General features: G+C 38.3%; 1 protein-coding gene and 1 non-coding gene across 2 annotated transcripts; both read left to right on the top strand.

Annotated features, from left to right (window-relative positions):
- The first annotated feature begins 8,003 nt into the window (after positions 1-8,003).
- Trnad-guc lies at positions 8,004-8,075 on the top strand. Its single transcript has one exon. It is a non-coding gene; the product is annotated as a tRNA-Asp (tRNA).
- Positions 8,076-13,819: 5,744 nt separating this feature from the next.
- LOC121375004 (delta(12) fatty acid desaturase FAD2-like) lies at positions 13,820-25,607 on the top strand. Its single transcript, XM_041502198.1, has 2 exons — positions 13,820-13,981; positions 22,348-25,607. Exon 2 carries the CDS (start codon positions 22,355-22,357, stop codon positions 23,534-23,536), a length of 1,182 nt encoding a protein of 393 aa, XP_041358132.1. The 5' UTR covers positions 13,820-13,981; positions 22,348-22,354; the 3' UTR covers positions 23,537-25,607.
- Positions 25,608-25,966: the final 359 nt, after the last annotated feature.

The raw sequence follows: 25,966 nt of genomic DNA, 5'->3' as shown, positions 1-25,966 counted from the left end.
TTATTTACGGTTATATGGCATCGGACATATGGTTAAGGACCACACATATATTGAGCGAGGAGACCCGCTATCGCCACTTCATGGGCTACTCTTTTCGATTAGCAGCAAGGGATCTTTTACATGCGCCATCCTACAGACAGGGTAGTACATACCACTGCCTTTGATATACCAGCCGTGGCCCCACCGACGGGGAACTATCCAACACCGACCGCGCATCGAGCGAGCGCCTTACCACTGGGCTACGTTCCGCACTTGTTTTAAACTGTGCGAAAATATAGCAAAAAGCCATCTGTTTTTTAAATATGTGGGAGAGAGTATTATCTCGCATCCCCCACAAATGGTGGATTTAAAATAGGCTAACCAACAATTTGGGACTTTATACCGTCCTGTGTACCTAGGGATGGACACTGGCGTAGGAAGCAGGGATTTTATATATATACTCTTCAAAAAAAGAAACGCAAAAGGGTACAAATGGGTTATAACTCCGATTTTATGTTTCCTACCGGTTCATGCTTTGTGAATATAAGGTCATTGCATGTCCCAAACACATTCCCACGGTTACATTCGATAAAACGCAGCTACTGTACAATAAAGTTCCAAAATGTGAATATTCGCAAAAACGCAGCCACGTGCAAACCATGTCACCACTGCACGTGCGTTGTCTGCACGTGCAACATGAACACCGACAGTATAAAAGTGCAGGGTGTTCGCTTGCCTGGCCTCTGTATCTGGCCGACAGTTGACAATCCAGGACATGCCACGTCTCAGTGAACCGCAGAGAAACAATGCCATCGGCCGACTAGACGCAGGCGAATCCAGAACGGCCGTTGCCAGGGCATTCCATGTGTCCCCAAGCACCATCTCCAGACTGTGGGACCGTTACCAGCAACATGGATCAACACGTGACCTCCCTAGATCCGGTCGACCACGGGTCACTACCCCCGGGCAGGACAGCTACATCCGGGTACGCCACCTTCGGGAACGATTGACTACTGCCACCTCCACAGCCGCAGCAATACCAGGTTTGCGCAGGATATCCGACCAGACCGTACGGAACCGCCTACGTGAGGTAGGAATTCGTGCCAGACGTCCAGTTCGAGGTGTCATCTTAACACCACAACACCGTCGACTCCGACTGCAGTGGTGCCAGATTCATCGACAATGGCCTCAACTGCGATGGAGACAGGTGTGGTTCAGTGACGAGTCCCGATTTCTGCTCCGACGTCATGATGGAAGATGTCGCGTGTATAGGCGTCGTGGTGAACGTTATGCGGCAAACTGCGTGCAGGAAGTGGACAGATTCGGCGGGGGTAGTGTCATGGTGTGGGCAGCCATCTCACACACTGGCAGAACTGACCTGGTCCACGTGCAGGGCAACCTGAATGCACAGGGCTACATTGACCAGATCCTCCGGCCACACATCGTTCCAGTTATGGCCAACGCCAACGCAGTGTTCCAACATGACAACGCCAGGCCTCACACAGCACGTCTCACAACGGCTTTCCTACAGAACAACAACATTAATGTCCTTCCTTGGCCATCGATATCACCGAATTTGAACCCAATTGAGCATCTATGGGACGAGTTGGACCGACGCCTCCGACAGCGACAACCACAGCCCCAGACCCTGCCCGAGCTGGCAGCAGCCTTGCAGGCCGAGTGGGCCACCATCCCCCGGGACGTCATCCGTACTCTGGTTGCTTCAATGGGCAGGCTGTGCCAGGCAGTTGTCAACACACGCGGAGGCCACACCCGGTATTGACTCCAGATGACCTTGACTTTGGTGGTGTGTCCTATCACTTACTCACAATGGACTAGAGTGAATTGTGAACAATCCTGCAACATTTGGTAATTATCGGACTCACCATTCAATAATTAAATCAATTCTCCAAATGTTACGACAATGTGGTTTTGCGTTTCTTCTTTTGAAGAGTATATATATATATATATATATATATATATATATATATATATATATATATATATATATATATATATATATATATATATATATATATATATATATATATATATATATATATTTCTTAAAAACTTAAAAAAAAGTAAGGTATATTAGCTGTGGGGAATGATTATATGATAATAGTGAATTAACTGGGCAAAAATTACAACCGGTAGTTCAGTATTATAGTAGGTTTTATGACCACCAAAGATCTAGAAGGACGATTGGGGTCAGAAGTGAAATTTGAAAGTTGACGGGTTTTTTTTTATCAGTAAATCGCAAATTCAAACAATTAAAATGACTAAAAACAAAACAATAACAACTGTATGATCAACAGAATGAAAAAGATTGACAGAAATAATGTTCCACAGTGATTAATGGACCTTCCTGGAAATTGTCAAAATCGAGAATGACATCCCACGCACGTGTACAGGGGAACTGCGTGATGCACGTGCAAACTATGGAATGTGTTTCGGTGTGTTGATAAACAGACCAGAACGTTCTTTACTAGGATGTCTGTGGTCAAAACGTATGTTCGGTCTAATAGTTGATATTAACATTAATATTTCAGGTTCCCCTACTTTTTTTGAAGAGTATATTTATACATATATTTATATATACAGTATATGTGTGTGTGTGCCCCCCCCCCCCCCCCCCCCACACACACACACTTTTTAGGCCTCGGATCCTACACCCGTGTGACCGGCCTCGGTGGCGTCGTGGCAGGCCATCGGTCTACAGGCTGGTAGGTACTGGGTTCGGATCCCAGTCGAGGCATGGGATTTTTAATCCAGATACCGACTCCAAACCCTGAGTGAGTGCTCCGCAAGGCTCAATGGGTAGGTGTAAACCACTTGCACCGACCAGTGATCCATAACTGGTTCAACAAAGGCCATGGTTTGTGCATCCTGCCTGTGGGAAGCGCAAATAAAAGATCCCTTGCTGCCTGTCGTAACAAAGAGTAGCCTATGTGGCGACAGCGGGTTTCCTCTAAAAACAGTGTCAGAATGACCATATTTTTGACGTCCAATAGCCGATGATAAGATTAAAAATCAATGTGCTCTAGTGGCGTCGTTAAATAAAACAAACTTTACTTTACTTTCCTACACCCGTGATGGGGGTGCAAGGGGTCAGTTGTACCCCCAGAAAAATAACAAAAGGTTACCTTTTCGTCCACCTCAATTACTGCATCTTGATTATATTTTTACTGTCACCCCTCTTATTTTAAACTGGTACAAGCACATTTAAAACAGCTGAAAATGGTTATTTCTAAGCCTATAATATTATATAAAATTGTTTAAAATTAATTTCAAATTGTGTGGATTTATTTTATGTTTCCTACCGGTTCATGCTTTGTGAATATAAGGTCATTGCATGTCCCAAACACATTCCCACGGTTACATTCGATAAAACGCAGCTACTGTACAATAAAGTTCCAAAATGTGAATATTCGCAAAAACGCAGCCACGTGCAAACCATGTCACCACTGCACGTGCGTCGGCGGTGAAGTATGAATCCAGCTTAAACGTTAAGACACCAATAAACAAATATCTGAGCATGTTCACAAATACATTAAACAGACACAACGATTTGACTAAGAAGACTTTATCTCGTGGTGTGGAATCATTTATTTGTTGTTCAAACTTCGATAACTCGATCTTCGTGGGGACGAGCAAATAGTTCGCGTTTCAGGGAATTCGAGTTTTCGAAATTAATATATATATGTTACTAATAATGATTACTGTTAAACCATCGATTACGTCTATATCTTTTCCTTTGTTTCAGGATAGTCAGTTCTATTGATTGGTTTATTAACAGTGTATTCAATTACTGAAAATTGCAGTCGCCATTATTGTTCAATTTAATGTTTGTAATTAGGAGAAGGCCTCGTAAGTTGAATAACTTGTGCCCAATCCTTTTGTATATATGTCTGTTTGTGTTTGTGTTTGCGTGTGCGTGTGTTTGCATGTGTGTGTGTGCGTGTGCGCGTAGGAGACTGTGTGCGTGCGTGTGCGTGTGCGTGTGTGTGTGTGTGGTACGTTTCATGGTCATGTCTTATCTCTGTGGTCAGTTGAATGTATTTCAAATTTAAGCAGCGATTTTTACATAGGATTTTTGTATTTAATTTATTATTTATCAACTTTTTTTCCAGCCCAGATTTTGATAGTTGGTTAACACACTGACAGATGGTGGATCATCGAAAATTGTTAAATAATTATAACTGGTGAATAATCAAAGACATTGAACCAAAATTCTTCAAAACATTTTCTTTGAGTTACAAAGAATGCCGCTGATAAGCAACAGATAAAAGTGAAGTTTTGTTGAGATTTTATACCGTCATTCTTGACATGGTCTCTAGTTTGTGCTGACTGGTGTTGGCTTAGGGAATATATTGTCTCCTTGAATAATTCCAGTGTCCCAAACTCAATGAATTAAAATAATTCCTATATTGCATATTGTTACTAATATGAATTTTCTGAATGCTACGCTTCAGTAGGATGATAATTCTTTATACAAAGGGGTGTGACGGTGTTGACAAATAGTTACGGTGTTGACATCATCTGCAATTACGATGAATAAATCTTAAAATGTTTTAAATATGATGAACATGTATTAATTCATCTTTCTGAATGACTATCAACCAATGAATTAGCAGGACAATATTTGAGCTGTATCTTCAGAGAGCACAACAAGCTTCCAGTGCCTATAAAAATCAGAAGTTGTATATAATTACAAGTTCATCTAATTAAAACGGCAAAGGCATTGAAATACTAAGGTGCCATCCATCATTTTCAACATTTTCACGAGCGTACAAACCGTACACTTTTGACCCCCCCCCCCCCTAAAAGTGTACATCCCCAAATGAAACATGTTGATCGACATTTTTCATTTTCAAAAAAAGTGTACGCTGGCCCCTTAACCCACTCCCCCCCCCCCCCCCCCCCCCCCCCCCCACGTACGGTTTGTACGCTCGTGAAAATGTTGAAAATTATGGACGGACCCTAAATGAATGTTTGTTTAACACACATTTAAAAATTATTTCATATCTATTTAAAGCTATATGTACTTCCAGTGTTTCTGCCAGAAAGACGTTTTTGGGTATGGCGCTATGAAATTGAATATTTACAATGTGAATTGTTCTGAATGCGATAGGGGGTATAGGGCCTCTCCCAGAAAGACAATGGGTTAGGTTTAGGGTTAGGGGTAAGAAAATCATACAGTAATGATAAGAGTCATTAATTTTGTCAAAAGATCAACTTGAAAAATATTGGGTATGGCACCATACCCATATTACTCTCTGACTTCTTATCTAACACACCGGCCTCGGTGGCGTCGTGGCAGGCCATCGGTCTACAGGCTGGTAGGTACTGGGTTCGGATCCCAGTCGAGGCATGGGATTTTTAATTCAGATACCGACTCCAAACCCTGAGTGAGTGCTCCGCAAGGCTCAATGGGTAGGTGTAAACCACTTGCACCGACCAGTGATCCATAACTGGTTCAACAAAGGCCATGGTTTGTGCTATCCTGACTGTGGGAAGCGCAAATAAACAGAAACTTTTCGTTAATTAATATTATTTGAAAAGATTGTGGGGTTTTCTTCATAGAAGGAATAAAAAGAAATATTTTATTTAAGACACACTCAACACATTTTATTGACGGTTATATGGCGTCAGACATATGGTTAAGGACCACACAGATATTGAGAAAGGAAACCCGCTGTCACCACTTCATGGGCTACTCTTTTCGATTAGCAGCAAGGGATCTTTTATATGCACCATCCCACAGACAAGATAGTACATACCACGGCCTTTGTTACACCAGTTGTGGAGCACTGTCTGGAACGAGAAATAGCCCAATGGGCCCACCGACGGGAATCGATCCTAGATCGATCGCACATCAGCCGAGCACTGTACCACTGAGCTACGCCCTGCCCCCTAGAAGGAATAATATAACATGTCTTTTTTTTTCTTTTTTTTCTTTTATTATTGACCCCAGACACAAGTATGGCAATGTCAGGGTTGGGGGCCCTGATTTCACTACCTTACATCCATGTTATAAGTACATATGAACATTATTTATATATATAATATAGTGTAATTAGAATCAATATAATAATATTAATAAGCATGAATACATGAAAACATGGAGTTCACTAATATGTGTCCTGCCCGGTAGAAGGAATAATATAACATGTCTTGGTTTATCATTATACATCATAGGCTGTGTTTGTTGACCGGCGTTAGAATGATAATCTTGTAGGCTACAATAAACCATAAGTGTAATTTCAGCCTGAGAATGATAATCTTATAGGCTACAATAAATCATAAGTGTAATTTCAGCCTGAGAATGATAATCTTGTAGACTACAATAAACCATAAGTGTAATTTCAGCCTGAGAATGATAATCTTGTAGGCTACAATAAACCATAAGTGTAATTTCAGCCTGAGAATGATAATCTTGTAGGCCTACAATAAATCATAAGTAATTTCTTTATTAGTCGACTGATTGTTATAAAATACTGAATGAAATCAGTTTTGGGTTATTTTGATTTTGGTTCAGTCTCATGGCCTTTATTTGTAACATGGCAATTATATGTTTTTTACCCTACATTTGTTCATAATTGCAGGTGACTTTGTGGTACATTTCGTAATTCACATGAAACATGTCGTATACCCTCAGGATAATTCGGAATGTTTTCAAATTATTTTTAAATCACTGGCAGGATTCTGCAAGTAAGGTTTTGATTGGTGGACATGAGCTCCAACTGGCTGGTGTTAGATCCACATGTAATAGTGGAGCTAATTTTAATTAGATTCAAGTACCACTTGGGTTGTCATGCCACGACCAGAAGCGGTTAGGCCCTTTCTAAAAGCCCTATGGGCAACCTAGGGAGACACCCCAGCATCAAATAGGTCTAATTAACGAACTACTCTCGACTCACTAAAATCAAAACCTATGTTAGCTTTTGATCTTTCTTTTTTTACCGACCTTAATCAAAATTGCACACCTTTTCTCTTTGGCATGTTTTAGTATTATTATTATTATTATTATTATTATTATTATTATTTTGCTCCTTTAAAATTCCATAGCACCACTACCCCCCATCCCCCCGCATCTCCCCCCCCCCCCCCCCCCCCCCTCCCCCCGTTACCGACCACGTTCGGGCTGCTGGTGCTCCCTTGCACCTGCCAGTGCAGGCGGTGTTAGATCCACATGTAATAGTGGAGCTAATTTTAATTAGATTCAAGTATCACTTGGGTTGCCCCTGCGTGTGCTGTAACCTCACCGTGGTGCAGGGGTGTAACATTCTCTTTGAGAATGGCCAATACAGCACAAAATTGAAGTTTTTAGTAAAATTCAGTATCCGTAAAATTCTGTGATATTTGTATTTTTGCAGTTCTTTACACTGTTTTTGTTTAAGTCTTGAATTTTTATATTGATGTTGATCATCTCTTTATTTATTTGCATTACCATAGTTTGACACCCAATAGCCGATGTATTTTTCGTGCTGGGGTGTCGTTAAACATTCATTCATTCATTCATTCACTTGGGTTGTCATGCCACGACCAGAAGCCAGTGCAGGCCAGTGCAGGCGGTCCCTCCTCCTTCCCACCCCCACCTTTCCTGTCCTGGACGAAGGAGCAGGCCAAGGCCCGCTCTTGTGCCCAGGACAGGCGTGCGCTACAGCAGCTTGCTCTGAATGTGCACGTAAAGCCCTATGACCTGACCTGACCTGACCTGACCTAAATACCACTGTGCACTCGAGGTTGACTGTATCGTAGAATCCGTAATCGGCCGAAGTATTACGAATTCTCTCGGGTATTTCCGTACGTGGGTTTAATCTAAAAAGGAAATAGGAAGCCTTTAACTAAAATCGAAAGAGAGAATTGACTATTAGTGTTGTACGTCTTTTATTACCATGTGTATGAGAAATACTTTTGTGAAAAAGAAACACAAAATCATTATTATCAAAACACAAAAAGTTATATTATTTTGCTTAAACAGATAATATAGATATTTTTGGAAACATTTTCCTGTATATTCCTCGGTAGTATAGTGGTCAGTATCCCCGCCTGTCACGCGGGAGACCGGGGTTCAATTCCCCGCCGGGGAGGCACAATATTTTTTGTTTTGTTTATTATTTAAAAGCAAATTAAAGTACATCTTTTAACTTGTTAATAAATAACACTGGATTATTGTATCAAATAAAAAAAATTGTGCGAATACCAAAATAATTGTGCTGTACAAATGTTTATTAATGCACAGATGTACGGGCTCCCATTTTTGTTTGGGGGAGGGGGAAAGGGTGGGGTCAGGCTGATTTTGTTTTTCCGAATTAAATGAAAATGCACGAATCGTGATAACAATATACTTTTATCACAATCGCATAGCAACAAAAAAAAAAAAAAAAAAACCAAAAAAAAACAACAAAACAAACATCGTTGATGATCAATTAAAAATCTACGTCTGTCTCCTTGAGTTTTAATTGAATAGTTCTAAAACTCAGTACAATAAGTGGTTCTCAGCTATAATCCTCACAAACTAATAGAGAGATACACAGGACATTTTTAATTTGTTATTATTTTTTTTTTTATTAAATTTAAACAGTTTAAATAGCAATTTAACATCGAACATTTAAGTCTCTCTTTTTCTACAGTTTTAATTGGATAGTTCTGAATCTCGGTACATAAATTAATAGAGAGCTATTTTGGAAATTTAGAATTTAGAATTTTTTAAAAATTAAATTAAAACACTTTTTAACAGAATTTTAACATTAGAAATTCATAAGTCTATCTTCTTCTGGAGTTTTAATTTTATAGTTCTGATTCTCAGTATAATTGCTATCAGACTATTGAATTTTAAAAATTTAAATAAAAGTTTAATATTCAAACTTTTCAGTCTATCTTCATCTAGAGTTTTAATTTAAAAGATTTAAAGATAAATTTAACATTCAAAATTTGAAGAAGAAAAAATCTGTTTTGATTAAATCATTTTGAAACTTGATATTAGGTTATATCACAACATAAACAGTGCTATACTAGGTAAACATGATGCTGAGTTGGGTGTCAATCACCTAGATTGTTTATGAACACCACTGAGTCATTAAATGGACTATTCCGAGTATTTAGGCCTAGCAAAAGTTAAAGTTAAAGTTTGTTTTGTTTAACGACACCACTAGAGCATATTGATTTATTAACATATAAGTCTTAGAGAGGATACCCGCTACGTATTTCCATTAGTAGCAAGGGATCTTTCATATGCACCATCCCACAGACAGGACAGCACACACCACGGCCTTTGATATACCAGTCGTGGTACACTGGCCAGTGGCGTAGGAAGGTGCCAAAAAGTGGGGCACATTTTTATATTTACACACTTTTACACTATTGTAAAGCAAAAAGAAAGCAAAATAACTTAATATCCCCTTGCGCCCCCCATCCCCTTCCTACGCCAGTGCTGGCTTGAACGAGAAATAGCCCGATGGGCCCACCGACGGGGATCGATCCCAGACTGACCGCGCATCAAACAAGCGCGATATAACTGGGCTACGTCCCGCCCCTCAGTCCTAGTAAGACTTCCGTTTGTTTACCCCCCCCCCCCCCAAGAAAATAAACACTCATCCTACTTTTTCCTTTTTTCTTTTTTTTTCTTTTAAAAAACCCCCAACAAAAAGCCCACTATCTTATCGTACATGTTTTAAATACAGAGCATTCTTTGGATATATGCATTTGAAATGACCTTTGACCGATTTTTCTTCAAATTTCGTTTGGCCGCTGGAAGAAATAATAAGCTGTACGTTCGAAATTATTTTAGACAAAACTCGATGTTAAGATACTACAAAGCATTACGATGTCTAGAAAGGCTTTGGTTATTGAGATATTCATTTTCTAAGCAAAGAAAATATAAGCAAATTGTAATTTTAATGATACAAAAACTAGTTGCTTATGGGTTATCTGTATTTTTTTTTTAATCATTAAACAGGGCAGTACGTACGAATAAAATAACGAGCACAAAAAGAATAATACTCTGAAGCTAATATATATTATAACAGGTCGTGATACGTGTTACTGAAAAGTCACCGTATCGGGCGTATCTTTTTTATTTCGTGGAGACTCAGTCTGAAAAGATATTTTGATTCCTTAACTTCACTGAACTTGTTATAATTTTTTTTTTTTTTTGTAAACTGGCTCAATACAATTCAGATTGGCCTTTGTGGGGGCTGGAGTGAATTCATAAAAAGCAGTTTACCAAACCTTGTTATAACATATTCAAAGTACGACTGTAATATAGCACTACGGACTGTAATTAACTATAACTGCAAAAATATTTACGCGCTTGAAATATATGCAAAAGGTTTAAACACGTTCGCCGTAAGCATAACTAGCCTACCTAGGCCAATCGCTAAGAATTTAATCTTGGTAGGGAGGGAGGTCATTAAAATTGTTAACACTGAAAATAGAAAATAGAAATCAGCAAACATAGCAAACCATATATAGTGGGTTGTGAACGTAAGGGTGGTGTGGGGGCGGGGGGGGGGGGGGGGGGGGGGGGGGGGGGGGGGGGGGAGTAGAAGGAAAGTGCTTTGATTTATACATTTCCGCACGATTCATTATAAAATAACTCAAAATTTAGAAAAATCCGATCAGACATATAGGATATGCACTAAAAAGATTGTGGTTTGTTTGTTTGTTATTGTTTTTATTTTTACCATGTAAAATGCTCGCGGTACCTAGTCATGTTGGAAACGGGTAAGGGCAGTGGTGGGGGCACTGCTCCCCAACTCTGAAGATAATATATACCCCCTCCCCCCACCAATTGAAATCAAATAAATATATAACTGCCCCCCCCCCCCCCAGTCGCTGTCATCTTCCGCCGCCTGTGGGTGGGGAGGGGAGAAGGCGGCAGCTACTCGACCCCCAACCATGCGCCTATTAAGCTTTTGAATCCCAGGCGATGTTATGTCTGTTCTGAAACTTTTAGCAGGAAAATAGGGGTGGCAATGGGGAGGGCATAGTAAGTCAAATTAATGCCAAATTTATCTTTCACTGCAGCAACTGATTGTTTGGCCTGCTTGAAATGCTTCCAGTGTCGAAAAAAAATATTTAAAAAATTGAACGGGCAGTTTATAATACTACTAGGCCATGGATAGTTTTAAAATAGGGCTTATATCAACACAAACCTGTCATGTATTAAATACGACCTTGGGAAAGTTCACAGAACGTGATAAATCATAACCTTGCCTGATGGGAAAATAACCCGCCATTATTGTATTAGTTCATCACGCCATTATAGGTTAACCATCAGGGGCAGATCCATAAAATCGGGAAAGAGGGTGAAGCGCAACCACTGACGTAGCCAGGATTTTATATTTGGGGGTGGGGTGGGGGGCAACTCACGCTATGTATGTATGTATGTATGTATGTATGTATGTATGTATGTATGTATGTATGCATATGTATGTAATGTAATGTAATGTAATGTAATGTAATGTAATGTAATGTATGTATGTATGTATGTATGTATGAATATCTATATATTGTATGTATGTCGAGGTTGACTATTACATACATAGATATTAACGCACTGGCGCAGGGGATAATTAAATCCTTTCTGGCCTCACAAATTACACCATGCCGTTGCTGGGACTGGAACCTTTGGCACCGAATCGCCTGCAAATTGCAAGACTAACTACGATGCGCTCTGAGCTATTGAGGCATCCATATGTATGTATGTATGTATGTATGTATGTATGTATGTATGTATGTATGTATGTATGTATGTATGTATGTATGTATGTATGTATGTATGTATGTATGTATGATTTTATAAAATTTAATACAGTAAAAACAAAAAAGGTTTGATTGGGGACATGGACCCCGTGCTCCCTCCCCCTCCCTTTTCGCTACTCCACTGAGCGCAACGTCGGGTTGGTTTGGAAACGGCTGAAGAAGAAGAAGAAGAACAACAACAACAACAACAACAAAAACTAAAGAAGATGATGATTAAATTTCCAGTGTGTTTGGATAACTTCTACTGGACATACACATGTATTAACTGTTTTATTGCACCTTTGAAATAATGACTAAATGCGACATAATTGTTTTGGCGTATTTCATTTGTTTTTCTTCACTGAATACCACAGCTTCAAATGCTAGTACTGCTCCAATGGTCTGACCATGACATTTCATTCTGTGTTATAATAGTAATTTCGTGCATGTGTTTTATTGCTAATTGTTTGTATTGATATTGATAATACATTTTCCAGTATTCCTTTGTTTAACACACAACAGCCGATTCTGTTGTTCTTCACAACGCCGATGATCATTGGCTGAAACGAGTCAGACTATCCATTCAATTCTGAATAAAAAAAGAAAAAAAAAAAAAAGAAGAAAAAAAAGGTACGTTATTTCCCCTCGACCAACCGATATGTGGACTTAGTTACATTATGAATAAGTTAGATTTTTTTCGTCTTTTTCTACATATGTTTTCATCAAAGTATTTACCCGAGTCTGTAGATATTTTGGAGGTTTTAATTAAAAACGTAAACCCATATTTTATTTTACTTGAGTAGCCTACTTTGACAGTCGCAGGATTATCATACTAAAAATGCGAGTTCGCATCCCAACAGGAGTGGGGTTTTATTTATTTTTTCGCTATGAAGAACACGGGTATGCGAGTCTGATTTGTAATATTCAATTACAACACAGGTTCACTGCACCTTAAGGTGAATCCCGCAGAATTTTCCATCAGCAGCAAGCTTGGATCTTTTAGATGCACCTCCCCCACAGACAGGACAGCACATACCACGGCCTGTGATATAGTCCCTACCAGTCGCGAGCCACAGGTTAGCACAGGGAAATGGAACTGGGTCACCGATGTGGTTCGATCCTACGATCAAACATCTAACTGTGATTGAAAAAAAAAAAAAAATTGTTGCGTTAACAAAAATGGAGTGGAAATTTACAGTATGGTGTTTGACATTTAATACCAAAATTATAGTACCATCAACGTGTTGCGTTGTAGAAAATTTACAACAATTCTGTTTATTACGAGCTATTGAAATTTCAAACATTTTAAAATAACTTTTAGGGTCTATATTTCGACACAAAAATAACACTGACTGTAATTATAATCGATAATATAAACGTGAACGATTACTGGTATCTTTATGGTAGCACTATACCAATTAATTTCCGGCTGGGTCGAAGTTCGAGGTGCACGAACTTTTGATAGAGAAGTTAACACCACAAGTCCTGTGATTGGTTATAAATGTGAGTGTGTTGGTTGTAAAAAAATGTTTAGTTTCATCTGGGCTAAAAATGTATACAATTTTAATTCATCTAGTACCACTGTGTCAAGTAGCCATGTGCTTGGAACATGTATGGGGTACATGTAAAAAAAAGTACTAAAATTTTGTGCGAAACTAGGGGTATTGTAAAAACATCTGGTTATACCGAAAATGAGCCATGAAAGGTACCATTTTCTGCAGTTAATACTTTGAGGTAGGGGTTGTAGTACTGATATTTATGGGTCATAGTTTGGTTGATATATTGCATATAGTGTTTTTAAACACAAACGTTAACATGGTCGCCTATGGGATTTGAATTGGTATAGTCCAACCTTATCCATCTAGCTTTCACTTTAACATGCGCTTCCGATCAACCCATATATTTCAACCAATCAACAGTAAGATCACAAAAAGACGTCTAACCAAACGATAACTTTGAATTAATAATAATATCTGATTAAATAGATAAGACACGAATTCAAATAAAAACTAATAACAGATCGTTATAATATATTTTAGCAAGTTACATGCAACAAAATTGTCGTTTTTAATATTTAATTCAGAGAATTTTGTTTTATTGTTTGGTTGACCTTTCTCGCGGTAATACTGGCTAACACGTGTTCACCTTGGCATCAGACGTGACCAAGAACCGGGAACGTGCGTTGAACAGAAACCGAGCATTTGTGGTTTTCGTGAGAACCAAGTTGAAGTTCTCTTCGCGTGAATCGAGGGTACGTATGCACATATTCTTACTTTGTTTTCACATTATTGCAAAATTTTGTTGATAATATTTGTTTACTTCAGAGTTGAAAATCGAAATAACTGAGTAACTCGTCTGCTTTTTAGTTTCGAAAACGAAAAGTACGACCGCATCTGAACATGGCTACAGTAAACATCGACGTAATCATGGCTAGTTAAAACTACGAGGTTATTGCATCTCTTTTGAACTGCGATAGAAATGTTTACATTTTGAATAATGATAAAAAAAACACACCCTCCCCACTCACATTGGCGTAGCCGGGGGAGGGGCGCATAACAATAATCAAGGGATGTGGGAAGGTAGGGTGGAGGTCGAAAGCCTGCCCCCCCCCCCCCATGCAAATCAACTTTTATTTATAAAAATATATGCATATATAGAGGAGCATGCCATGAAGTTAAAGCTGAACCCTCTAGAAACTTCTCTAGACCCCCCCCCCCCCCCCCCCCCGAGCGTGTGTAAGAATGGATACAGGGATACAGGGAGGGGTCTAGACTGGGCAAGGAAATTTTCTACAGTGGGGTTGAATGATTAAAAAAATATCGACCCCCAAACCATTTCCCTGTCAAGCCCCCATAATTTCCTGCATGTCGCTAGTCTCCCAACTACCTTTTTGCTTACAGCCCCGAAACATGACTGGCAGACATTGTAGGAGTCTCCCCCCACTCCCCAATATAAAATCCTGGCTACACTAATGCAGTCCTCAATACACAGCGATGGAAATAAGCAGAATTCTTTATTTGTCCACCGAACAAATACATCGATAAATCTACTTGTCAATCAATATTTTCACTTATCCAAATAAATATTTTGTTTTATTCAAGTACAAGGACCGTATTTTTGATTGCTCAAAATTAAACTGCATTGAAAATTTTTACTTGTCCCAAGTGCACCTTAATTTTATATCTGAAGTGGGTTTTCCCCCACCCTCCCATCTACCTAAAATATGGTAACACTGCGTCCCACTACCAGGTTGTTTGAAAAAAGGTTGCTTTAACTCAACCTGCCCCATTGTTAGAATATTGTTATATTGAGTCAGTGATTCTTCAATGTGCACTATTCAAAAATATGTGCAAGCTTTAAGCTGTGCACATCAATCATGATCTACATAACCGGATGCAAGTGATCTTTTTATAAATTGCTGCATCCTAACTGCACTTGTAGTCAAGTGCGTGACAGTACTGATGGGAATTGGTTTTTAATTTTCTTGTGTGACATGAACAACAGAAATATATTAACCAACTTTTACTTGGTGGCTTCAACTGTCGATAACAACTTCAAAACAAAGACTTTTGTTATGGTTGCATCTAGTTAGGATATAAATATTATTTCGTTGCTCGTGTTATTCCATAGAACTCGTATACTTGCCTGGAGCTTATGGAGCTTATGATTTATTACTCTCCTGAAATGTTCAAACATGAAAGACTGCTAATGCCCTCTCCCATGGTATACGAAAACAACTGGATTGAAGGCATCGGTCTTCACCAGAAAAGGCAAGTGATTGCTCTCCTCCATGCTCGCCTGGAAAGTTGGGAGAACGATAAATTGATCACCTTATTTTCTATCACATGTTCTCGGACAAAAGATGATTTCACACTGGTGCTTTGGACTCTGACCTAATTGCAGTTTGTTGGACACAGGTGTCTTTTATCATGTTACCAATACGGACAGGACGTAGCCCAGAGATAAAGACTTAAGAGCTCACTTGATGCGCGTTTGGCTTAGTATCGAGTGACCCATGCTGGTTTGCAGATTGGGCCATTTCTCGCTCTAGCCAGTGTACCACGACTGGTCAAAGGCCATGGTATGTGCTTTCCTGTCTGTTGGAAAGTGTGTGTGTATGTATATATGAATATATATATATATATATATATATATATATATATATATATATATATATATATATATATATATATATATATATATATATATATATATAGATATAACAAAAGATCCCTTGCTGCTAATAGTGAAAAATATCAGAATGATCAAATGTTTGCAGTGTTTCTGCCAGAAAGACATTTTTGGTTATGATGCTATGGAATTGAATGCAACCAGTCAACAGGAGGTATGAGGGGCCTCCCCTAGAATAAAAATGGGTTAAGTTTAATGTTAGGGTTAAGAAAATCATACAGTAATGATAAAGAGTAATTTTGTGAAAAAGTTAACAGTAAGAAAATTAAATTTGTGTATGGCACCATACCTGTTTTACCCTCTGGCAGAAACCCTGGTTTGACATCCAATTTAGCTGATGATTAATTAATCAATGTGCTCTAGTGGTGATGTTAAACAAAATATACAGTATGGAATGTATGGGAAGGGCAGTGTCCAAATTTCACGGCACAGCAGCCAGTATTAAAGGAGGGCAACCACCATGTGTGTGGTTGTTCATCTCATTTCAGCTTTTTGTTGCTAAAAATAATTTTCACAACTTTAGTAGATTGAATTTGATTCGAAATGCGGAAAGATTTCCTTTATTTGGGTACAGTGAGCTTGATGTAGACCAGTGTAAAGCACTCGCTTGATACACGGTCGGGTCTAGGATCGATCCCTGTCAGTGGACCCATTTTAAGAGTAGTACAAATAGTAATGTGACAGCATTGTGCACGTATATCAGGGCTCAAAACACGCAAAAAAATATGGTGGCCCAAAAAGTAATAATGGATGTTGGCAAATTAAGGTAAACGAACCATGAACCACGAGCAAGATTTTAATGTGGAATAAATATATGCAAATACAAATATCAAGTGGCTCATATGTTACAGCTCTAAAGAAGATCATGCACCCAAATAATATTATTTGGGTGACTAACATCATTATTTTTTAATATTTATGTCGCCCAAACAGGACATTGGTCGCATTTGGCGATCTGGCCACAGGCTGTTTCAAGCCCTGATATATATATATATATAAGTTATAACATATTGGTAACAGGCGCCATTTACTGGTTCATCCAGCAATGTGGATAACTGTAGATCGAGCGAGCGACCACTACTGTGCATGTAAACCAGATGTAGGCCAGGAACCAGGGCTGGGTTCAGGATATATTTTATGCAGATGAGGACTAACAGTAAAAATGGTATATGGACCAGCCAGTGACTGGTGTATATCAACGGCCGTGGTATGCTATTCTGCAGGGCTATCTCTGGCACTTGCCAAATTCGCGAATTTTATTTTAATTTGACTATTCAGTTTTATGTAATAACTGACATTTTTTTTTAGAAAACAACTGTTGATTTCTGCAATTTTTTAAGTTTAATAAACAATTTGGCGAATTTATTATTTGCTCACCCAGAGCTAGCAGGGCTCAAAATGCAGTGTTAATACATGCACCGGTGCATGCTGATTTTTGCGTGTGCATGTAACTTTTAAAACTGGGTGCACGCTGTGCATGCTAATATTTTTCAAGTACTGTGTATTGGGTATACTAGTATCCTGTTGTCTGCCAGATTCAGACTCAAGTTGTTGAATTTTGCGTATGCATTTAGTAATCTGTTCGCCACATGAAAACGATAACTTTTATCTTATGGGCGCATCCATTTTGTATCCCATAATCCTACTTACAACAATGGCGTCATTTCCGTGAAATATATTTGCGAAAATTGCCGGCAATATCTCGGTTATATCCGTGAACGGTATTAGGGAAGGTGGTGGAGACCGACTTTGGAGTATCCACGCAATACAAAGTACCGTAACTGCCGTGAAAATTTTTGACCTCATATATGGGCACTTGATCAGATGATTGCGAACGTGCAGGTGTGTTACTCGCGTAGTTGACTCGAAGTCAGCCAGTGATTATTTCAATCGCAACTTCTCGTCGAATTCTGTAGGCTAATTTATATTATACCAACAGATCTTATCGAGTTAAAAAAAGTTGATAACTTGCTTAATACAAAACACAAATATTCGTACATTTTTGTAATAGGCCTATTATAGATTTCTGTAAGGCGTTTACGTTGGGTGAAATTTTCAAATTTGATCAAGAATCAGTATTAAATGCAGTTGTATAACATTCCGGTACTGTTAATAAATAAATATAGGTATTGCCGAATAATTCCGAATAGCTTCATATAAAAAAAACCCCCACGAAGTTGGCATATTTTTGGTGCATGCAGAATTTTAATGGTGCATGTAGATTTGTTTTCTTCATTTCTAGCCCTGTTCTATCTGTGAGTGCATATAAAAGACCCAGGCTTGCTACTAATGGAAAATTGTTGGGTTTTTTTTTTTTTACACTTTTGCATTGTTATATTGATGTGGTTCATCATTTCAGTTTTGCACTTCCCATAGTTTGACACACAATAGCAGATGTACTTTTTGTGCTGGGGTGTTATTCATTCATTCACAGTGCTATGAGAGATTCAGCTGAAATTTTTTCTAAACTTTATCATGTACTGTGTCATTTTTGACAGACTTATGGCCCTTGAACTTAGGAGCTCTATATGAATTATTTTTTTCCAGACACTTTCTTTGCAGTGCCTCAAGATAATATTGTGTTAAAATTGTCTATAACTTCTGTTGCAAATCAAGTTTGACTTTTATCGCAATATACTCTTTTCCACAGTTATGGCCCTTGAACTTAGGATATGAAATTAGTTTTTTCAGACACTTTCTTTGCAGTGCCTCAAGATATTGAGTTGAAATTGTCTATAACTTCTGTTGCAAATCAAGTTTGACTTTTATCGCAATATACTCTTTTCCACAGTTATGGCCCTTGAACTTTGGAGATAAGAACATTTGTTTTTCAGACTTTTTTTTTTTTGCAATGCCTGAAGATATTGAGATGAAATTGTGAAAGAGCTTTATCATGTTCTGTTACAGATCAAGTTTGACTTACATTGGGCTACACCAATTGTTTCTTTTTACAGTTATGGCCCTTGAACATGTAAGAGATATGAATATTTGTTTTCCAGACTCTTACCAGTGCAATTACAGCAAATGCTATTTGCTGTGGTTCAGGAATATGAAAATTCTGGAAAGTCTTGTCGCCCGTGACATATCAATTTACATTTATTTATTTTAATGAAAATGTTTAATTGTTTCCTTACATTTTAACTGGAAATAGTAGTATTTGATAATAAAATATTACTATTTGATCCGGGAGTCTTCATTTGGAGCCTTTCCGAATGATCGCGGATAATGACAAAACATTATGAGATATACTGATTTATTGCACACTAGTGTAAGATATGGCTGAAGTCGTAACAATCACTCAATATCTAACTAGTGTAATATTGGTGTGACGTAGATCACTTGCTGACCCAATTCGTAGAAAAATAACGTAGTAGGTCTCGACATCTGTTTACTTCTGCATTGCGGCTTGTTTGCAGTTGGTTTGTAATAAATAAAATACTAAACTAGCTTGCCTGTCGTACCATTTTTATGAAATGAGTGAAACGTTTTGGTATCTGACGAGCGAAAGCTTGTTTAGTATTCTATATAAATGTCACTTTAAATGTCCTTTTTTCTTCTCGGAACCTGGAGAAGTCTCCTACATTATCAATTCTAGATTAGGGTCTAATACAACACAACTTTTATTATGCATTTAAAATTAACAAAAGATAACTTGTATTGTTAAATTACGTATGCTTTTAAAGCCTTGAATGTCCAATGGGTTCTCATAGTTATTTACATGCCAGTCTGTGATAGGTCGTATTATGGTATGGCATTGTACGTCTGTCTGTTAACCTTTTCTTGTCCGGACCATATCTTGCATACAGATGCCTACAGGACCATGAAACCTAACATGTAGGAACAACTTGGGATAGCGGTGTGTCGCATACTATTACTAGGTCATTGTGACCTACTTTTCATGGTCTACTGTACATAACAGTAAATCCTGGTCCGGACCATATCCTGCATACACAGGGCACAATATTTCACGCGAACCGCCGTTCTGTTCGCGTGTCAGTTACGCAAAATTAAATTTATGCGAACCGCAAATAGTTACGTCATGACCTGTAAACGTTCAGAAATTAAAACTTGCAAACTTCACGATTACAGGAAGTTTATTCATGCAGACATACTACTGGTATTCTGACAAATGTTTTAGACTGATTTTTAGATACTTGATGCGCAGCAAACCAGTAAACGTTATATTGCAACAGTTGTAACTTGCAACCAGTCGACAGTTTTAAAGAAATGTGCTCGGACCGTTTGGGACGGCTAAATTTTCTGCTGCTATTTTGTCTCTAAAGGAATATATGTAGACGTACTATTGGATTGGCTATAATTTTAAATATGTTAAAAACAGTTTTAATGTAAACAGGAATCCAAAAGTGTCACAAAAATTGAAAAATACTAACATCGCATAATGAGCTTTAAAAAACAACATTTGGAATGCCACTGTAGTATATAAGTACCATCGATGAAGTGAAAGTAGCATAGCCACCGCAAATCGTGAAAAGGAATCCCTACAAATGAGTATTTATCTATTTCAAAGGCGTATCGCCCATTACGCACAGTACGCATGTACGTAATGCAAAAACGAAATCCGGGAATAGGTCGAGGCTGTCTGTAATTGTTCTATAAAATAGACCTCTTAAAATTGACTCGAATTTTTTTTTTTTTAAATGCATCTACATGCGTCCTGAGTTTCAAAATTTTCACAGGGGCAGGCCCCCCCAAATCCGCCCGCTCGGGCACGCCTTTGGTGTGCGTAATTCTAAGAATATTTCTAGCTACGCCCCTGTATTTTGTTTCAGTACTGGGGCTAATATTCAGTTCTTTTATAATATTGTAACTTTAGCAAGCATTAAAGACATTTTTTTTTTTTTTAATGTTTTCTTTTGTATTTGTTTTGCCTTTATGTTTCAGCTAAAAACTATGTATTTAAAATATAATTTCAACGTAACCCATGGGTTACGCAAATATAATTCACGTAACCGAACAATTGGTTACCTAGGTAAAAACCACGTGAACCGACTTCCGGTTACCTCAGATTTCGAAATATTGTCCCCTGCATACAGGACCATGAAACCTAACATGTAGGATTCTAGGAACAACTTGGGATGGCACTTTGTTGCATATTTTCACTGTCTACTGCACATAACAGTAAATCCTTGTCCGGACCATATCTTGCATTCAGATGCATACCGGACCGTGAAACCTTACATGTAAGGTGTATAATATAATTCACCGGTACTCTTTGTTATTTTTTATATTTGTTTTTAAGAAGGTATAATATTTCTAAAACAACATTAAATTGAACTACATGTAAGCCTAATCCCCCCCCACTCCCCAACGTAAAGGATGCCCACTCTTGGTGTTTTCTTTCACTGTAACCAACATGTAACCTGAATGACCATAACTTGCATCTTACAAGAAACCCTGATAAACATATATACATGTATCTGTTATCAATATTATTGCATGTGGGCCGATACGAGATCACATTTTTCGCATTATAAACTAGTTTGCTAGCAAATTAATTTAATGATATACAGTACTGGAATCAACAAACAATTTGAATATTTCAAGCGACAGATGATACACTACTGAAAAGTGTAAAGATGGATGCCCATCACTCCAAATGTTTTCACTGAAAGAGGTTTTAATGTGGCCTATCAATTTTTGATTTAAAAAAAAACAAAAACACCAACAACTTCCAAACTCATGATTGATTGGTGTAAACTTGAAAATAAAAGATAATTGCATGGATAATAAACAAAAATGTGGGGGCAAAAGTGCATTCATCTGTTCTGGTTAAACAAACACAATCTTTGTTTTATTAAGTGTTGGCCTTTTGCCAAATATGCATGTATACAGGGCAGTAGTGTGAAGAAGATAGGTGTTGATTTTAAAGTCCCAGGTTAGCCATATCTTGTAACCCATGTTCAGGATGTCAAAAAATATAGATGACCCTGTAACCTACATGTATATAGATTGAAGGTTTCTACCAGGGTAAAATGTGGTTTGCTTCATACCCAGATTTGTTTTCAGATTATTATTTTTTTAAGTTGACCTTTTGACAAAATGAATTGCTTGTTATCATAGGCCTATACAGCCTGTTTGCTGATCCATTTCATTTATTTCAAATGAATAAATATTGTTTAAAAAAAACCCCAACTTGTTATCATTACTGGATGATTTTATACCACCTAACCATAACCCATTTTGTTTCTGTTTCTGTTTCTAACAGCCCTGTACTGTTATAATGGTTTGAGAACCATGTGTTACGGGAGTGGGGCTACCATAATCTAGAAGCCCTGTTATAATGGTTTGAGAACCGTGTGTTACGGAAGTGGGGCTACCATAATCTAGAAGCCCTGTTATAATGGTTTGAGAACCGTGAGTTACGGGTGTGGCTGTGTGATTCACACGCTCATTTTGTTTTTACAGGCTCGTCATGGCCAGATGGAAGTCGGGGGTTTCCGGATGGGTGCAGATGTTGTTAAATACTTTCCTCTTTACTTTGGTAACCGAGGATGCGACGCAAGAATCGGTTACCTCTGAAGACACCACCGCGGCCACTCTTGTTGAAGACACTAATGTCGATAGTCTATCAAAAGTGAAACTACCACGAAAGCTGCCTTCGATCATCGAGATAAAAAAGAGGCTGCCTAGTCACTGTTTTGATCGCCAGACATCCACGTCTATGTACTACATGATACGGGACTTCGTTCAGGTGATTGCCGCGTACTATGTGGGCGAGTTTCTGTGGAACAACCTGAGTCCGGCGGTGTTGGTGGTCGTCGCGCCCGTGTTCGTCTTCGTTCAGGGGACGTTCTTCACGTCGCTGTTCGTGATCGGCCACGACTGTGGGCACCGGTCGTTCTCCAACTACCGCCTGCTCGACGACATGGTCGGCAACGTGACACACACCTTCCTGATGACGCCGTTCTACACGTGGAAGCTGACGCACAGCCACCACCACAAGAACACTGGCAACATCGACCGCGACGAGGTCTTCTACCCCGTCAGGAGGAAGTACGACACGGGTGGGAAGGTCCTGCCGGGGTTCGGTCTGGGGATTGGCTGGTTTGGGTACCTCATCACTGGGTACAAGCCGCGCAACGTGCCACATTTCGACCCCTTCCAGCCCATGTACCGGAAGCATGTGGTCGCTTGTCTCGTGTCGCTGGTCTCGATGGCCATCTGGGGGACGTGTCTGTACCGGTACGCTGTCACTGTCGGCTGCGCCAAGTTCTGCTACCACTACTTCGGCCCGCTGTTCGTCTTCGCGACCTACACCGTGGTGATCACCTTCCTGCATCACCACGACGACGACATTCCATGGTACTCGGACCACCTGTGGGACAACGTCCGCGGCCAGCTGAGCTCGATTGACCGTGACTACGGCATCGTCCACTACGTGATTCACAGCATCGGCACGCACCAGGTGCACCACCTGTTTCCCAAGATGCCGCACTATCACCTGGAGGAAGCAACGCAGGTGTTCCGCAAGGAATTCCCCGAACTCGTGCACTTGAACAAGAGCCCCATATTCCCAGCGTACTTCAATATGTTCGCCCGGTGGGCGAAGCAATGTATAATTGCAGACGATACTGATGTCCATATATACAAATGATTGTTTTCTAACAAATTTCTAGAATCAAAATTATCTAATTTATTGTGTGCTGTTGTATTGCATGATAACCCAGTACTGACCTTTGAAATTAACGTACATTTTCACAGGGTTTTTTTTTTTGCCAGTGGGTATGAAGGGTAACAATGTTTAAATCCTAAAATATTTGAAAGTAATGGATATATTTTTATAATTTTTTATTTTAGAAAGATGATAGTAAGAAAACTGCTGTTTATAATTTGTTAAAGCACATAAAATGCGGTGTCCAGTTTCGAAACATTTCAAACCCATAACCACCTACATTATGTTTTTATTACGTACCCAAAAATTATTTTCTGGCAGAAAGCCTGAATTATAATGTAAAAATCTATTGTGAATTAAGGTATTTCCTCTTAAATGTTCTTGTTCCTCTTAGTTTTTAAAATATTAATTTCTTCATATTATCTTCTGTTCCAAGTGCACAAACATGCACTGTAATCTGACATTCCATTGCCCTAACTTTTCAGATTATATGCTGGAATGTCCTTGAATTTTGTGATCTTAAAATCCAGGCCTGGAATGTCCTGGAAAAAGCAATAAATTTTATTGTCTGGAAATTTATATTCAGACAGCAATTTGTTATAAAAACATTCATTGTTATAAAAACATTCATTAATTTTGGGTGCTGGAAAAGTAAAAAAAATAAAATGTCCTGGAAATGTCCTTTAATTTTTTTTTTAAGTGTAAAAACCCTGTGGAGAGAGGAAGTAAAAAAAATGCCAGTGATATTCCATTAATTGGTTGTAATTGAAAATCAATCGATGTTCGAAATAAGCACTTGTCCGTTTGTCCCGACAAGTGAAAATCTATCCGGACAAGCAAAATGTGCCTTGGTGGTTGTCCAGTGGACAAGTAAATCAATTCAGCGCAGTTTCCTTTTGAGCAATCACAAACATCCTGGTACATCCTGGTACATAAAACAATCCATTTATTTGGACAAGTGAAAATATTGGAGGACAAATAGATTTCTAGATGTATTTGTCCGGTGGACTAGTAAATGTTTTTGATTATTTCTATCACTGTCAATAATTTTGCCTGTTCTGTTGTGATGATTGTATATTTGAATTTTTTTTAATAAAAATAAATTGTCACCGGAAAATATTAACTAATGGTTCCTGCAGTATGAATGATAAGACTTCATGTAAATATTTTGGGGTTTAACAGAGCCCTGTACATTAATTGCTAAATTAGCCAACTGCTAAATTTTATACAAAGTGCTACATTTACATCTTTGGCGAATCAAATATTCCTTAACTCGCCGAATTCACCAATTGCGAATTTAAGATACAATCAAATTGGCGAATTTTATTTTAATTTGGCGAAATAATTTTATGAAATAAATGATATTTGGTAGAAAATAACTGGGTTTCTTCCATTTTTGAAGTTTAGTAGGTAATTTGGCGAAATTTTCTGCTAACCCAGAGCTAGTCCTGTTTTTCGTGTGTACATGTATGTTTGTTAAGAAAACTGATGTTACAACTGATATTAAAAATAAAATGAGTGATTTGGGGTTCTTTCCCGGTGAACACTACATGTACTATACGTGCATAGTCATCAAATCTCATTTTTAAAGTTTATATTTAATTCTAACCAATGGTACAATTGAAAGTTTGTGGATTGATGCAAATCGATAATAACCAATAATCCGTAATGAAATTCTAACTGGTTACCAAATAGCCAAAGTGTTTTAAAGGGGACACTTGTCTGTCCTGACAGCATGCGCTACAACAGCTTGCTCTGAATGTGCACGTAAAGCCCTATGACCTGACCTGACCTGACAAGTGAAAATTTACTCAGGCAAGCACAATGTGCCTCATTGGGTGTCCAGTGGACAAGTAACAATGTTCACTGCACTTTCTTTTTGAGCAATCAAAAACATCAGCAATACTGTTTAATAAAAAAAATAAACAAGTAAAAGTATTGGCGGACAAATAGATTTATATAGTCCGTCCCATCATTCTACAAACATGTATTTTGTAAATAATTTTAGTTTGGTATGACGTACGAAAAAAAGTAAAAATGTTTTGGAAATAAACATTCCATTTTTGTGTGCAATTTACAAATCAGTTGGCTCGGAAATAAATAACTTGTACGAAAATTGCGTTCCCTGTGGGACAGACTATAGTTGTACTTGTTTGATGGTTAAGTGAACAGTTTCAGTCAGTGGTTTAACATCTTTATTCATGAGGATGTATTTCTAAAAAAAAAGAAAAAAAAAGTACTGTATGTAATAAAACATATGCAATTGCAAGCAAGATATTAATGTGAAAAAAGTGACTGATGTATCGGTGCAATAATTACTTAACACACGTTTGAAACAATACAATGACCAAGAATAAAGTCAATAAAAAAGAAAGACAGACAAAGCAAATGCCAAGCACCTGTTTGAATGAA

The sequence above is a fragment of the Gigantopelta aegis genome, chromosome 1 (genome assembly GCF_016097555.1).
Source record: "Gigantopelta aegis isolate Gae_Host chromosome 1, Gae_host_genome, whole genome shotgun sequence".
Taxonomy (NCBI): domain Eukaryota; kingdom Metazoa; phylum Mollusca; class Gastropoda; order Neomphalida; family Peltospiridae; genus Gigantopelta; species Gigantopelta aegis.
Note: the sequence above shows the minus strand (reverse complement) of the source record. Positions and strands in the feature narration are given on the sequence as shown.

Bases quoted from the DNA above. Each gene is read 5' to 3' on its own strand.
- LOC121375004 (XM_041502198.1), top strand. From the start codon at position 22,355: ATGGCCAGATGGAAGTCGGGGGTTTCCGGATGGGTGCAGATGTTGTTA.